This window comes from Martes martes, assembly GCF_963455335.1.
Source record: "Martes martes genome assembly, chromosome: 14".
Lineage (NCBI taxonomy): Eukaryota > Metazoa > Chordata > Mammalia > Carnivora > Mustelidae > Martes > Martes martes.
In genome coordinates, this window is record NC_137902.1 from 28652840 (window position 1) to 28670621 (window position 17782).

Consider the following 17782-nt stretch of genomic DNA (forward strand, 5'->3'; position numbering starts at 1 on the left):
CACAAAGTGGAGATATCAGAATCAGTCTTCCCATAGTCATATGGGAGATAGATCCTTTGGGATCCCATGAATTTCTGCGACATGTCAACTGTAGGTGACCTCACGACTTCTCTTTCCTGAGGAGCAGGAGGATGCTACTAAGGGGTAGAAGGTGGGAGATGCTGCCAGGTCTCAGGGCTATTTACACTGAGATGGTGTGGAGTGGAAGAGGGGAAGGGCTGGCCTGGCGCCCCTGAGGGCAGGTTTCTGGTGGTGGCTCCCCTCCTTACCAGCTGTGAAACCTCTCTGGGCATCAGAGTGTGTGCTCATTTTCATCTACACAATGAGGTTCATAAGTAGCGATAATGCTTCTCCTCATCCCATGTGGTTATTCTGAGACTCCGAGCAGAACCACCTGTGAAGTGCCTACAAAATGGCATTTGTGCATGAGGGACTAGCTTTTTCAGCATCAGGGGAGCTGGCGGAGCCCAGGAGGTTTCCCCCTCTTGCCCTTCTCCTGTCCCCAGAGCTGGGTTCACCAGGTCTCCTCCTGCTGATTTAAACCACGCCCTGGGCAGTATCTGAGGCATGTCGCCCAAGGAACCTGGGTGGTCACCTCCTCTTCCACTCACAATTCTCCTGCTTCAACCCTAGCCTCGCCCCAGGCAGAGGATTGGGGAAAAAATCTAGGGAAGAAGAAAGGAGAAGGAATGGGCATAGCCCTATAACTTACAAAGTTGGGTTCTCTAGGCGGGGGCCCTCAGGCAGAACCTAGGGGAACTTTAGATGGCCTGAGATACTGATGAAGAAAATCTGCCTTTTCCAATTTAACTTTTTCTCCCTTCTTTTTTTAAAGCTTGTTCTAAAAAAAATATTTTCTTACAGGTAGGGGGAATGTTTTCCTTGGTCGGGTGTCTTTTGCTTTCCCTTAGTTTTGAATAAGATTTTGAAATGTCATGCCTACTTCACAGTGCTAAGGGGAGCAGAGAAAGGGATTTGGGTTTTCTCCAGACTTGGCCTGGAGACAAACAGGGCTAGGGGGAATTTCAGTGCAGACTGAGTGGACACAGTGGACACTGAAGGGAATGAATCCCAGGAACAAGGAACTGGGCCCCTAGAATCTGGCTCCCTGGTGCAACTGCCCCTCAGAACAATGTATTACTTAAAATATAACCCCCGGGAAATTTTACTAGTTACCAAGCACATTTAGATACAGCCTTAAGAAAAACAGATACTGCAACAGGCCTCTGGGGGAGAGGACGCTATACGGCCTTGAAGCTGAGCTGCTGGGGACACCCGGCCCGCTCTGGGCGAACGCCGCCTGCTTCATTTTTCTGTTACCTCCCCTACCCCCCCCACTCCCCCCCCCCCCCCCGAGCACCTGTGGCTACTTAGATAAGTCCTTTGAATGTGCTTGTTCAACTATAAACTTTATACTACTTGTACAGACATGTTTTGCCCTCCTTCTTGTTTATCTACAAGGCATATGACTAACGTTTGACCTTCATCGACTCTGCTGTGGACTATTGTTTCTATCTAATAAAAGCGAGACTATGGAGTTGCTCGGGGCAGCAGTCTTTTCGACTGTTGTCCCCTGCTCCCAATCTCTTGCAGCCGACTTGTTTGTGCCTCATTCTTCTCCCGTTCGCCGACTGGAAGCGGCACCCTGGTATTCTCCTTCTCGTTTTGGAGCTCACTTCAGCCCCACTGTTTGGGTTTCCCTCTAGAGGACAGAAGGTGCCCTTCTATGGTACTGAGGTCTTGTGGGTCTATCTTGGACTCTGAGCTGCTGCTTTAACACCCCTTTTGCTCAGGTAGCAACAGTGGCAAGAGGCAGACCCAGCTGTCCTGTGGGTCAGGGTCAAGTGAGAAGAAACACTGTATTCCTGGCTCCTTGGCCTTCTCACAGCTCTTAAGGAATCATACCAGCAGCTTATTTATAAGGGTGGGAAAGCCCTAATCCTCTCCTTCAGAAAGAGGATTGCTCAGCAAGAGAGCAGCAGATACATGTGTGGGATCAATTCTTTTGCTCTCACTGGTGAGCAGCCCTCTGCTTTATAGGACATTTGCCTAAATATCCCCTCTCCCTCCTCTACCAGAATGCCACTTAACATTTCATCATTGGAGAACCATTCCTCATTTCCCTCTTCATTCCTATTATTTTAATAGTGAGTATTTGGAGCATTAAGGTGGTTAAATGCTGGAGGGGGAGCACATTTATTTATTTAAAATTTTTTCAGTGTTCCAAGATTCACTGAGAGCATGCTCATTTAGACTACCATCGCTACTATCAGCCATGAACAGTGTAGTGTGATCTTCCCCAACAGATCTACGGAGATAGATGGGAATTCTAAATCAGAGCGTGGGCAGAGGTGGGGGAAGAAGGAAATGGGGGTGGGGTGTAGAGGTTAACCCCTGTTTGAAGAAATTGGGCCTGGCCAGGATATCAGAGCAATACCAGATACTGTGACACTCTTACAGTATTTTGTCAGGGCCTGATCCATCTTTGGGGTTTGATCTCTTCTAAAGGGACGGCAGTCTTTCTGCACCACTCACTGCCTTCCAGCATTAAAGTTCTATGTACTGGGAGCTGGTTTCTGAATGGCTGCTTCTAGCAAACTAAGGACAGGGGTCTTGATGGAATGAGTTATCTGAGGTAGGGAAAAGGGACTGCTGTCTCAAGAAGTGAAATTCAGAGGAGGAAACACTTCCTGGCCTAGGGACTCCCATAGATTTAGATAACACTCTCATCCCACAGACAAAGCAAGCCTTTGTAATGTTTGCAAGCAAAGCTTTGATAAGGCTCAGTAACCGAAAGCAGTCCCTGTCTGCATAGAGTCCATATTGTTCTTGAGAGAGGGTGTGGGTAGGAGGGCAGGGGTAGGAAGGGAGAATGAGAAACCCGGCTGTAGGGCTGGAAAGCGTGAGGGAGAGGAGTAGCATCGAAGGGGGTATTTAAGGCTTTGGCTTAGGTTGTGTGTGGGCAGTCTCACGTTGGTCCCTGCCGCGTGCTGGTGCTGTGGTGTGGGCCGACTGTGAGGGCAACCCCAGGGACAGCTGGGGTCTGCATTTAGATGGATGAAGAGACAAAAGCAAAACAAACCTACATGGGGTGGGGGGAGGGAGGGAAACAAGGGCAGAGTGGCCACCCGAGGCACATTTACTGTCTTTTACTTCCTTTTCCATCCTAAGGCCAGGAGGTCTCCTTTTCACTCTTGGCTTGGTTCCCACAGGTTCCCTCCTGACAAACATTTAGCTAGCATGTTCTCAGTGACTCAGAGTGACTCAAGCCGGGGTATCTTGCCGTGCCAGCACCTAACATTTGGGGGCTGACTTGGCAATGCATTGGCTTGTCCCAACATCCTTTCACACAGATGTCAAACTAAGCCAGTTCTGAGAATCTCAAAAGAAATGGGATGACCTTGGACAGGAGCCAAGGCCATGTACTTACTGTAGAGGTCAGTTTCATCCAGGATCTCTGACTTAATGATCTCCTCTATGATGTCCTCCAGGGTGACAATTCCCATCACCTCATAGAAGGGGTCTCCTTCTCCCTCATTGTTCACCCGCTGGACAATGGCCAGGTGAGATTTTCCTAGAGAACAAACCAAGTTCCAGTTAAGGATCTGGAATATTTTTAGAAATATTTCCTTAGGAGAAAATTATACAAAGTTGCTCTGTGGCTAATCTTGGGACTGAACTCATCTTAGGACCTCCTTAAAATATGAAGTTTGTGTATAAGCTCCTACAAATGCAAAGCTCATGCTTTTTTAAAAAAAGATTTTATTTACTTATTTGAGAGCGAGAGAGAACACGAGCAATCAGAAGGAGGGGCAGAGGGAGAGGGAGAAGCAGACTCCCTGCTGAGCAGGGAGCCAAATGTGGGGCTTGATCCCAAGACCCTGAGATCATGACCTGAGCCAAAGGCAGATGCTTAACCGACTGAGCCACCCGGGTACATCCAAACCTTATACTTTTATATCTCTTTCTTTTCTAGAGAGACTAATTACCTAATAAACACAAAGCCAGTTAACTTTTTTCCTTTAGCTTTCACATATTAACAAGTACATCTAAGCTGAAGGAGGATGAATAATTTTTTTTTTTATTTGACAGAGAGATCACAAGTAGGCAGAGAGGCAGGCAGAGGGGAAGGGGGAGCAGGCTCCCTGCTGAGCAGAGAGCCCGATGTGGGGCTCAATCCCAGGACCCTGAGATCATGACCTGAACCGAAGGCAGAGGGTTAACCCACTGAGCCACCCAGGTGCCCCGAGGATGAATAATTTAATTGAAAGAATGAGAATTTGGAATCAAAGGAAGTAGGTTAGCAGTCTTTTTCCCTCCTCCAAATTTCCCCCATAACTATCCCAGTTACTCTCTGTGCAAATGACCCTAGGCAAATCGTTTAACCTCTACTGAGTCTCTGTTTTCTCATCTAGAATTAGGGAATAATACCAGTATGGTGATTTTATAACTTGGCCCCCAATTCTTTGATACACGTCCTACTGAAAGGTGTGGTTTATAGTTCCTTCCCTTGAGTCTGGGCGGACCTGTGACTGCTTTAACCAACAGAGGCCAGGGATGCGTCTGCATGGATGCTTCTGAGGCTAGGTCACAAAAGGCATGCGGCTTCTGCTAGAGAAATGCTCCAAGAAGTCTGAGAGCACCATGATGGAGAGGCACATGCAAGTCTAAGTGCTGAGGTGACAGTTCCAGCTGAGCCTGGCCTTCCAGCCATCCCACCACACTGCCACACAGGTGAGTGGGAGAAGCTGTGTTGGCAGCGGATCTGCAACCTCAGCTGATCCAGCCCCACCCGCTGGAGGCCTCCCCAGCTGCTTCAGCCTTCTCCGGCTGCAGGCACAGATGCTGCCAAACAGATAAGCAAGTCCTGCTGGACCTCATCCAAATTCCGACTCAAAGAATCTGTGAGCATCACAGAATGGTTGTCGCTTTATGCTTGTTAAGTTTTGGGGTGGTTTGTGAGCAGTAATGGCAACTAGGATTACCAATAGCCATAGTCACTGTGGGGCTCAGATGACCTAGAGGGTGCGTGAACGTGCTTTGTAAACTACAGTGGTCACAGGCAGGCAGGAATCTTTATTGTCCAACAACTGAATAATAATAGTTAATGTGTACTGAACTCTCATTGTGAGTCAGGCACTATTTGGAGGGCTTTGTGTGTACCGACTCATCTAATCCTTGTAACAACCTGAGACAAGTACTATTATTATCCCCATTTTATAGATGAAAGGACTGAGGCACAAATGAGTTAAGTAACATGTCTAAAGTTACATAAGCTGGAAGTGGCACAGCTGGACTGCAAACCTAGGTTACTGGACTCAGTCCTAAAGTGGGGACTGAGTCTTACCGAACAGTCTTGCAATCCTGCTTCACCTTCGTTTTGTTTCCATCTGCTGATGAACACATTTCCTGTTCCTATTTCTAAAATGCAAATGTGGGTGGTTCTTTTCCTTGGGTGAGAGACATTAAAGGGGAAAAATCTAGGGTACTGACTTAGAAGTTATTCTTGCCTGAAAAAAAAAAGGGGGGAAAAAAACGGAAGTTCATGCTTTATCAGTGTTACCCATTATAAGCTTGGCCATTGCTAAAAATATCAGAGTAAAAAGGAGTAGTCAGCTTGCTGGAGACATAATTAACCATTAAAATTATACATGTGAACCTCTGTATCAGATACTTCAAATCACAGGATAGGTACCCATTGGGAATTTTAATTGGAAAGATGGGATTTGTCTCATTCAAGAATGGTCTCTCCTTTCTTTTCCACCTTCATCCCGTCCTTTGACTATCTCCTGACTGGTCTGATCATTCCACTGGCCTGCTCAAAAACCCTCAAAGTGTCCATAATATGCACAGAATCAAATTGAGACTCATGGGTTTGGTATTATCAAGACCGTAAAATGGCCTGCTCCATCCCCTGCTCATTCAATACGCCAGGTGTGCCATGTTACCTTCACCTCCCCGACGTTGTCCATGTGTACTTTCTAAGGCTTTGTGCCCTCCAGCCCCTCCCACTCCATCTCCACTCTTCAAGTTCCAGCTCAGGGGCCAGATCCTCAAGAAAGTCCTACCAGATTTGCCTCATTCTGAATCTGAACCAATCTCTCCTTGCCTGTGTTTCAAAACCCGTGATAACTCCATTACAGCATTTGTCCCAATTTGCTGCTTCTCTAACTAGCAGTGTGTGTATCATCTACTGGACAATGTTTCTTCCTTAGGCCATAAGCTCCTTCAGGATATACACTAAGATAGGGTACTCTCATATAACAGGAGGCCAAATACGTGCCTGATGAACTGAACTAAAATGAACGAACATCCATAGTAGATACAATAGATGATATTAAAACCAGATACTAAAACCTTTATTTTTTGATAAAATACAATGTATTTAAGTTAAAATTTAAACTCTACATCAGTGGTTCTAAAATTATCCTTCTTTGAAACAACTGCAACTGTATTTTGTAGCTTAAATTAGATTATGTTAATTGTTAGAATGTGCTCAGTTTAAAGGGTTTTTCCTCAACGCATTGTTCTAAAACTTATGGCACCTGTTCTCACTTTCCTGCTAACATGTGCTAACAGATGACAAAAGACTAGTATAACAGAAGTCTTGGAGAAGTGATTTCTTAAAATTATTTTCTGCAATTGGATAATTTCTATAGTGTGGAGCTCGGAATATATATAATAGAGCCATATTTCTGCCACTAAGAGATTAGTTCATGTAATGGGATTAAATAAATGAACATTTTATGATGCTTCACAGAGGGCCATACCCTCTGTGTGAAAATCAACATTGATCTACACTTCATAAGGTCAGTTTGAGGATGTCCACTCTGTGAGCACCAGGGAATAGAGATGTTAAGTCCTAATTGTATAATATTCAAGACAATACACTTACATAATCTATTAGAAATATTTTGTAATTCACAATCAGCCTTTCTGATCTCCTCAAATGCCTACAGAGATCTACCAGACAAATGAAGGAAGTTGTTCTTTCTTGGGTACAGACTAAAATAGGAATCAGAAATCACATAACATCAGAAACCAGCTGTGCTCATGACACACAAACCTGAGGTCCATCTTCTCTCAAAAAGGTTGCCCTTTAAGAGACCCATCTCCCTGTACCCCTCTAGGCCTCCGAGGGGTTGGGGTTGGCTCCCAGTGAAGCCAGTCTTGAGACATGGACAATATAGTCACTCCTTCCCACCACAGCACTTTGTACAGATCTCTCTTTGGCATTTATAACAATAATAATAGCCATTATTCTTATTATCATCATCAGTATCATCATCACAGCTACAATTTGCTATATCTTCTTCAGGAGCTAGGCATAATTTCACCACACTATTGTGATTTCCCCTCCTATAATGGCAAGCTCTCTGAGGGGCAACAGCTATGTTCTACTTAACCTCCATTTCCCCAGAATCTAAGCATAGCACATGGCCCAGAGTAAGAGCTCCATAGTTAGTGGGTGACAAATGGATATCCATATGCAAAAGAATGAAGCTGGATGCCTACCTCGCACTGTACACAAAAGTTAACTCAAAATGGATCAAATGCCTAAATGTATGAGTGAAAACTATAAAACTCTTAGAAGAAAACATAGGAAAAAAAAAAAAAGAAGAAGAAAACATAGGAGTATATCTTTGTGACCTTGGAGTAGAAAATATTTTTTTATATTTTCTATATTTATGTTTTTTATATTTTATATATTATATTTATAAGACACCACAAGCACAAGCAACCAAGAAAAAAATAGATCAACCGGACTTTAGAATGCTTTGAGAACGTATTTAACGGACTACCAGCAAATCCTATATCTGATAGGGAGCTTATATGCAGCATATACAAAGAAAATTTACAACTCATAAAAACACAACTCAATTAAAAAGTGGGCAAAAAAATGGAACTAGACAGTTATTGAGGAAGATATACAAGTGGCCAATAAGCACACAAAGAGATGCTTAGCATCTTCGTCATTAGGGAAATGCAAATCAAAACTCTAAGGAGATACCATGTCACACCCACCAGAATAGCTATAATAAAAAAGTTAGTAACAAATGTTGATATGGATGTGGATAAACTGGAACCCTTAGACATTGTTGGTGGGATTATAAAATGAGTTACCTGCTTTGGAAAAGTTTGGTGGTTTTTCAAAATATTAAACGTAATTTATCAAATGATTCAGCAATTCTACCAAATCCATATATGGGTGTATACCCATACTTCAGTAAACACCTATGCAAACTGAAAGCATATGTCCTCCCCAAAATGTGTACAGAAAGGTTCATATTACTTTTTTTTTTAAGGTTCATATTATTCTTCATAGCTAAACCGTCAAAACAATCCAAAAGGGCATCAACTGATGAAAGGATTAATAATACGTGGTATATCCAGACAATGCAATATTATCTGGCCATAAAAAGGGAATGAAGTAGGGGTACATGCTACAACACAGACAAACTTTTGAAAATATTATACTGAATGAAAGAAGCTAGGCCCAAGAAGACACACCTTATATGATTCCATTTACATGAAATGTCCAGAATAGGCTAATCTATACAGAAAGAAAGTAGATTAGTGATTGCCAGGAGCTAAGGGAAGAAGGGGATGGGGAAAAACTGTGGGGTTTCTTTTGGAGTGATGAAATGTTCCAGAATTGGATAGTGATGGTTGCACAATTGATGGCCCACTGAATTGTATACCTTAAAAGGGTGAATTTTATGGCATTTGAATTTTATCTCAATAAAGTTGTTATTAAAGCCAATTGGAAAAAAAAAAAAGAGAACCAGTGCTTGAATGAGCAGGAAGTCAATGGGTGAGTAAAAATAGGACTGGTTTCATTAAAAGAGAATAGGTTGAAATACAAGAGCCATACTGGTTTGGACACAGGTGGTGATGCTGGTCAAATGCTAGTTTAGAGCACTTGTCATTTTGTGCTCTAGGATGTGGCAGAGACCAAAAGCAGACAGAGGCGCGGCCATCAGGAGAATAGGAACAGGGGAGAGGGCACCATCTTGTCAGTTTCTGTAGTGGTGGAGAAGGCAAGCAGGGATGAGGGTTTGTTGCAGCTGGGAAGAAAGAATCTAAGAACAAATATCTCTTTAAGACATAATGAGGCAAGAGGTAATGTTTTACATAGAAAACTTGTGAATGCTACTGCTTTATGAGGTACTATGTCCCTGGACCACACTACTATGGCACTGAACACCAACAGATGGGAAATTTGGGAGCTGAGTTGAATGATCCAGACACAGGGGATTTTATGGCAATGTACTTTCTAAAAGTTAAGGCTACATTTGTCTCTGTTGTAAAGAGTATATTTTATTCTGGGTTTACTGGTGTTCTCCTTTTGAACTGGTAACTACAGACACTCTGTCCTCTGCTTTGAATCCCTGCCATGTTCCTGGTGTCCAGTCTCAGCAGAAGCCCCAACTCTGTCCTGATGGTTTGACTTGCCAACATGCCTTTCCTGGCATCTAGCAGCTGTGAGCTCCTTAAGCCTTGGTTTGCTTCCCTCCAGCCTGGACTAATTTCTCTCAGCCTCTGATTTAGAGTCTCTAACTTTAATGCTGTCCACACAAAGTAGAGAAGACATTCCTATGGCCAGAGTCTTGCTTGGACCACAGCATTAGGATGGTTTTGATTGGAACTCAGTTCTCAATGGGGTCAGTCTATCCCACCTATCTGGGATTAAGTCATATTATAGCCCTCAATTAAACGTAAGACCCTCTAAGGCCAATCCCTTGGAATACATTTCACTAGTTCAATGGTTGACAACACTGGAGGTACGGTGGTAGGATCATCTGAGAAGCTTTGATGTTCTAAAGACTGGATCCCAGGGTGCCTGGGTGGCTCAGTGGGTTAAAGCCTCTACCTTCGGCTCGGGTCATGGTCTCAGGGTCCTGGGATCGAGCCCCACATCGGGCTCTCTACTTGGCGGGGAGCCTGCTTCCTCCTCTCTCTCTGCCTGCCTCTCTGACTACTTGTGATCTCTATCAAATAAATAAATAAAATCTTAAAGAAAAAAATAAAGACTGGATCCCACACCCAGAGATCCTGATGTCAACCATTTGGGGTGGGGCTATGGCATCAATAGTTTAGAACATTCCCCAGGGGATGCTAATGCTCAGTCAAGGCTGAGAACTACTAGTTGGTTTACAGTCATGGTTCTCAAAGTGTGCTCCCTGGACCAGCAGCATCAGCATCACTAGAGAACTAGTTAGAAATGCTAATTCTCAGGGCCTACCCCACCCCTAGTAAATCAGAATCTCAGGGGTTGTGCCCAGTGATATATGATTTTAATAAGCTCAACAGCTAGTTTAGATGTAAGCTAAAGTTTGAAAACCACTGGTTTATGGGTAGTCTCTGGCACTCTGGTTATTTGTTGGATGACTTACTAATGAGGAAGAAAAACAAGCACTGAGATGTCTAGTAAAATCCTGGTCCCTTTGGTACACCTGGTTTAAGTTGCCAGATGCTAAGTACTTAAGACAGAAAAGAACCTCCTGGAACAAAGGGTAGCTGCAGTAGCAAGCTGATGTGTGTGCTCCCTCATATGTGCTGGTGGCTATGGCATTTGGTTTGACACTGGACAGAGAGTGAGTGTTGACTGTTTAACGCTGCACTTGAAAAGGGGTTTCTTATAGCTTTTGTACCAATCACCTCTGAGACAAGCTTGAGGTACTGCACTATAGGTTAGGTTCTTGGTATGTCTCATTCAGATCAATAAAATTTCCCACTACTGAAAATCAAACCAGTCACTTCTCTTGTCCCCCAAATCCAAAGGATGGTTCTAGTACTGGTTTCTGGAAGTAGCCTATCTCATCACCACAGGCATTAACACACCCAAACTGCACGTCACATTTCTTAGAAGGGCAACTAGGTTTTCAAGCATTGCTTTTAAAGCAATGGTTCTCAACTGGGTTGATTCACTGCCCACCCCCAACCCCCCAGGGGACATTTGACAATGCCTGGAGACAAATTTGGGTTTTCACACTTGGGGTGGGGAATGCTACTGCAATCTAATGGGATACATTAGAGCATCCTACAATGCCCAAGACAGCCCCACAACAAGGAATATCAACAGTGCTGAGTTTAGAAACCTTGCTTTAAAGAGACAAAGTCAGTAAGAGGTGGCAATACCACAACTATATTTCAGTGTTGGAAGAAGTGGAAATATTCCCTAAGGGTTTTCAATAAATATAGCATCTAGATGGTTTAGGCACATCACAGAGAAGACCTCCTAAGGCCTCTGTTAGCATATGCCTTGAAAAAAAAAAAAGAGGGCAAATAGTTGATTTGCTTCCTTTCTCTTTCAAAAATAGCTACAGCACTTTGCTGAGGTAACTGTTCCCAAGATAAAATTTAGAAGCTAAGACAAAAGCATAATTGCTTGGAAACAGAGAACTAAGGAAAGCAGAAATCATTTTATGGTTTTTATGGGCTTTGCCTCTCTTATGACCTTCACCTTGTAAAATACATTGACATTTGTTTTCTTTTTATTCTCCCTGGTGTCCCTGCAACATCTCTTACTCATTTAGTAGGCGACACTGAGTGCCTCTTCTTTCTTACTTTGGTCTTGGGAGACCTCTACCCCAGAGTGTCTGAACTCCAGTGTGTTCCTGGGAGCAGCAGCACTGAACCTCACCTGGGCACTTGTTCAAAATGCCGGTTCTCAGGTGCCACCTCTGACTTGGTGGGGAGGTGCGGCCCAGATAGCTGTTTCAGTGATATCCCAGGTGACTCTTACGCACACTGAAGTTTGAGAAGCACTACTTCTGACACCTGCTATTCCACGTGGAGCTCACAGACGAAGACTTGGCATTACTGGGAGGCTCGTGAGAGCCGTGGCAGCTCAGCCCATCCCTGCCATCTGAGTCAGAATCTGCATGTCCTCAGGATTTCCAGGTGGTTCTTATGCACATCTGGGTCTGAGAACTGGTCAGGACCCTAGTTTTCTTCCCAGCCTTATGACTGACATGTTTCTGTTTCCACTGTGGATTCCTTCAACCTCACCTAAAGGTAAATACATCTCAAAGGCTCTAGCTCAGATTCTCAACCCTGGCTGCAAGTGGGAGTCACCTGGGGAGCTTTAAAACCTGTTGATTACCTGTGTGCCACTTGCAGAAGTTCTGATCTAACTGGCCTGGGGTACAGTCCAGGCACTGGGATGTTTAAAGCTTCTTCAGGTGACTCTACTGTACAGTTAAGAGCCTCTTCTCCAGTCCTTGATCCTCTGCTGCCCTTTTCTTGATTACAGATCCCAGCAGAGCCCATCACTTTAAATATCACCCCTACCTCGCCCCGAGGACTAAATTTATATGCCAGTGTCCATGTCTAGTTTGACCTCCCATCCTGGTTTTTTTTTTTTTAATAGATTTTATTATTTATTTGAAAGACAGAGATACCGCAAGAGAGGGGATACAAGTAGGAGGAGTGGGAAAGGAGAAGCAGACTCCCTGTTGAGCAGGGAGCCTGATGTGGTGCTCAGTCCAGATCATGACCTGAGCCAAAGGCAGACGCTTAACGACTGAGCCACCCATGCACTCCTCTCCCATCCTGTTTTAAACATTTTGCCCAAGTAGTCTCCTTGTCTTGTCAAAATCACTTATCACAATAGGATCATATGATTTTCAAGGGCCACTATCCTTGTTCTTCTTGCCCCTTCACTATAGTAAGTGGCACTATCAACCTTCTAGTTACCCAGAGTCATCACTCAGAAGTTACTTTTTATTTTCTTTTCCTTTGTTCCTACTAGGAAACAAAATCCCCACATGCTTGCAATTCCTCTTTTCTTCCTTCATTTTATCAAGAAGTATTTATTAAGTGCCTACTATGTACCAAGCACTGTTCTAGAAATTCAGCAATAAACACAATGGACAAAATCATTTCCCTTCTGTAGCTTACATTCTAGTAACTTGGGGTGAGAGATAATAAGCCAGATAAATATGTAAAATCTGCATCATAGTTCTAAGAGGAAAAGGCAATGAGGAAGTGTGTGAGTGTTACAATTTTAGGTAAGGGAGGGCAGGGTGAACTCCCCGAGAAGGTGGTATTTGAGTAAAGATCTGAAGGCAGTGGGGTGGGGAGACCTGTGGGTATCTCAGGGACAACTTTTGCAATAGAACAAGAAGCAAAGGTCCTTAGAATTACTGGTGTGCTTAAGGAATAGCAAGGATGCCAGGAGGGTGGCTTCTGGGTGTGGGAGAGTACAGTAGTAAGAGTCGAGATCAGGGAAGTAAGAGGTAACCGGTGCGTGTGTGAAAAAGCCTGGAAGGCCTTTGTTAGGACTTGGTTCTTTGAGCGAGATGAAGTCATTGTACAGTTTCTTGTGTGCATGTCTCTGTGTGTGCATGTTTGTTTTTTTGACAAAAGAGTGATATGATCTGACTTTTGTTTTAAAAGACTCTTTCTAGCTGTTGTCTTAAGAATGGATACAAAGTGGGCAGAGGTGGAAGGAAGCACAGAGACCTCATATGAAGCTCTGGTAGTCATTTAAGTGAGAGATGGATGGGGGCTTGGATGGGAGGTAGCAGGGGAAGTAGCGAGATGTAAGCAGGATCTCTAGACCTGTTGAAAGCAGAGCCTACATGAGGGATTGGATGTGGGACAAGAGCAAAAGAGAAGTTTGGGCCCAAGTAGCAACAAGAATGAAATTGCAATTTACAGAGTTTGGAAATATTACGCGAGGAGTCAGTTTGGCACCCATAGCAGAAGCTCAGTTTTGGACAGTTTAAGTTTGGGATGCCTTTCAGACCTCCAAGTGGAATGTCAAGTACAAGCTGGGACTATAAGTCCAGAGTTGATTATAACTTTGGGAGAATGAATAAAATAATCACGGGGGTGAGACTAGACAAAGAGATCCATTTCTGAGCCCTGGGGTGTTCCAAAATTTAGAGGTCATAGAACATTCATGCAACAAATACTTGAGCACCTGATATGGGTAGGCCCTGCTCCAAGTGCTTGAGGATATATCAGTGAATATGATGTAGGAGAAACCAGTAAAGGAGCCTGAAAAGGAATGTCTAGAAGGTAATGAAATCTCAGAGGTTTTCTCCATTCCAGTTGCAAGTGCAAAGTCCTTAATTTCCATGTCCTCATTACATCTTGGACAATTGCACTAATATCCTAACCAGTCCTCCTTTTGGTCTCTCCAGCTCCAATCCATTCTATCAACCCAAACCAGACTGATTGCCCCCAAACAGCATTCATGAGCTTATTCCCCACTTCTGTAACATGTACCAGTTACCAGGAAGGATCATTTCTGAAGTCTTCTCACTATCATTAAAGGCCTCCATGGTTTTTTCGGTATATACCTTGCCTTCTTTCCCACTACTCTACCAAAATGGATTGTGTTTATTCCCCAAACAATAATTGGTCCAAGGATACTCAGCTAATAAATGGTAGAACCAATATTTGAACTCAGGGAACTGAATAGGACCCACCCACCTGGGGTTTGGGGAAAGCTTCAAGACAACTAAATGAGACTGGATCCTTGAGCTTCAGGCTTCTCAGACTCAGGGCCGGTCTTAGAGGCAGCCCGTGGGGCTAGTTTGTCTCTCTCTAGGTTCAGGCTAAACATAACCAGGATCCTTAGCTTAAAAAAATCGCTGTGATGACCCAGAGTGATCTGGCTAAGCTTTGACTGATGGTGACTTTTGCAGGCCATGAACCAACCTCAGACATGAGGAAAGACACTGAAAGGCAAATAGGCCTCGCCTAAGTTGTCTAAAGATCATGCGGTTCTGGGCCAGTCCAGCAGCTCTGGCCAAACTAGGCTAGTCCCAGGGAGGAGAGAGATGTGGCACTCAGGGACTCTATTTAAGTAAGCCAGACTCTGGAGGTGACCTTAAAACCCATCCTTTTGACAGTTCTCATTCTGGTAAAGATAGCCAACAGCTACTCCAGCATTCTCCCCGTTTCTGATCTGAACCAAGCTGACTCCTGTGAGCCCAGGTCAACATTCACCCCATTTCCCAGTTTTTGTCCTAGGAGTAACTGCCATACCTATTGGTGCATACATTAACCTCTAGTCTTCATCATATCTCTGCCAAATGGGGACTGGTACTACTAAGATATGAATGAGAAAATGGAGACTCAGAAATAGTCACTGTCCAAAGTAAATAGCTCTCACTTCTGTTCATTATGTCCAGTCACATTTACATGGGTTGGATCAGAGAATGCACTTGTTACACTAAATGATTAACTAGATACAATAGGTATCATTAGATCAGTAAGGTAGGAGGCAAATGGTGGAGTGTCCTGAATGTGGTATAGTATAAAGGCATTATCCTTAGCCTTTGCAGTAAACTTAAAATATAGTATCATTATTCGCATTTGGGGAAGGGAGATAAGCCTCAGTCAGAGTGGTAGAATCACCTGCCCTAGTACACAACTAGTAAACAAAGAAGGTGGGATCTGAGCCCACGTGTCCAGGACTTGGTCTGTGGCTCCATGGCCTGAGGCAGCAAGTCATAGATGTGGCTTCTGATTCTGCCTTAGTCACTAACATTGAGCAGGACACTCATGTCTCCAGATTGCAGGTGCCTCATATACGATAAGGGAAAAAATGCTACCGACTTCACATGCATGGTGGTACAAAATGAGTTAACTGTTTGGGGAAGTTCTTTGCAAATGTAAAGATTAACTGTAAGGGATTATCATTGCTATTTTTATTATTTGTCTTTTCTGTGCCTCAGTTTCCTCCACCTTAAAACTAAAAGATGGGACCAGGCAACCTCCAAGGAGCCTTTTCTGGCAAAATTCTCTACTTTGGGGGCGGGGAGGTGCAGAGGGAGAGAAAGAGAATCTTAAGCAGGCTCCACACCTGAGATCATGACCTGAGCAGAAGTCAAAAGTCAGACACTTATCCAACTGAGCCACCCAGGCACCCCTAAAATTCTCTACTTTTAGAAGTCTAAACACTTTGGGCTACATTAAAACAGTTTGGTTTTATAGGATGATTCTTGGTGATGATACACCAGAATTTTAACAGGGCTCACAGTTATAGCCTCTTGTGTTTACAAAGGGTTGTGAACGCCTAATGTTTATTTCTTAGTATTGAAGAATTCTGTTGGAATAAGATGAGAAAAACCATGTGTCATGACATTTACCATGACACATGCTAGATTTCTTTTTTATATATACAATCAAATCAAATTATTTTGTATCAAATCAGGAAGAGAAACACAAAAATGTTACCCTACTTACCAGTCCGGTAGCCACCACCTTGATTTGGGAAGACCAAATAGTCCTTTTCTCTATTAAAAAAAAGGCTCGGGGTGCCTGGGTGGCTCAGTGGGTTAAAGCCTCTGCCTTCGGCTCAGGTCATGATCCCAGTGTCCTGGGATCGAGCCCCACATTGGGCTTCTCTGCTCAGCGGGGAGCCTGCTTCCCCTCTCTCTGCCTGCCTCTCTGCCTACTTGTGATCTCTCTCTGTCAAATAAATAAATAAAATCTTAAAAAAAAAAAGGCTCTACTTTGTAGTAATTACCTTGTTCTACTTCACCCCCAAAAAAGAATAATCAATACACTCCTCATAAAAAAATTTCTTAAAAAAAAAAATTTCTTGAGCCACTAAAAGGCAGTTATTGAAAAGCCAACTGTGTCACCCAGAACACCATGGTAACCAGTTATCACCAGGGCATGAAAAAATAGTTGTTAATCACTAGGAACTGAGCTGGTTGGAAATTTGGCTTGCTAAGCAACACTGCAAAAATAGCAGAGTAACGACCCATTATCTGGAGATCTGAATTTGCACAGCTCTAAATCTGGTCCCAGAAGGAACTACCCCAGGTCCATACACCCAGCCCATGCCCTAGGCTCCCCGTCAAAGCCTAATTAATCATTTATTCACCAAATATTTATTGAAGCTTACTGTATACCAGACACACAATTCCCAACATGCATATTTACTTGATTTCTCAGTTCAGTAGAGGCTGTGAAAGACACACAGAAAAGAGTGGTTTTGTGAGGAGTGAGGTGGGGGGAGGGGCTTGCTCGAGGCCGACTCAGAGAGAACTAGCAGCTGATAACCAGAGGACAGAAAAAAATAAAGTAGACAACAAATGGCTTGATAACACAGCATAAAATAACTACATTCTCATGACCACCCTCCTGCGTCATCAAGAAAAAGATAAAGTTATATTTAGGATCCTTTCCTAAGGAAGGCAGGAATGGGCATAAAACATTTTAGAAATATCACCACCAAAAATGGTTAAAATATATAGCTTTGGCCTTTGGAGAGAACAGAAATTATGTTTGACAAATATCTCATTCTGCCTAGTTCCCTATTTTGCTGGAAGAAAAGCAGCATGAAGATCATTGCCTTGCCAGCATTCAAGTGTGGCTGGCGTTGGCTTCCTTTCTGCCTTTATTCTTCTCGTTCAGTCTCCTTTCATAATTTCTTGTCAGAATCCTTCTCTCACTTCCTCAGAGAAGTTTTCCCAGATCCTTCTAGGGAATTTCTCCCTTGGGCCTTCCCCACAGATGTCTGGATGCACTTGCCTGTCCACCAGGCTGCTCAGAGCCCTTTCCATCAAGGCCCTTCCTGCTTTCAGGCTCCTGGAGGGCAGGCTCTTTTCCATATTTATATCTGCATCCATCTCCCAGAGCCCTAGTAGCTATGCACTCAGTGAAAGTTCCTGAACTCAGCTGACCACACAATCAGTAAGAGTAGAGGGAAGGTTGGCTGGCCTAGATGGCACTTTCCCTACTGGATGTAAAATGGCCCAGGAACCCACATGACACCCACACTGGCCCCCTTTCCTCAAAGCTTTGCATG

General features: G+C 43.7%; 1 protein-coding gene across 2 annotated transcripts in view; it reads right to left on the bottom strand.

The window, feature by feature from the left end:
- The window catches only part of CNNM1 (cyclin and CBS domain divalent metal cation transport mediator 1), a gene marked incomplete at both ends in the record, with an annotated part of 56136 nt that overhangs the window by 28174 nt on the left and 10180 nt on the right, over nt 1–17782 (bottom strand). For both annotated transcript variants that reach the window (XM_080823036.1, XM_080823035.1), the window contains one exon: nt 3431–3574. In XM_080823036.1, the coding sequence (XP_080679162.1) occupies nt 3431–3574 (144 nt within the window). The remainder of the gene's footprint in view (nt 1–3430; nt 3575–17782) is intronic.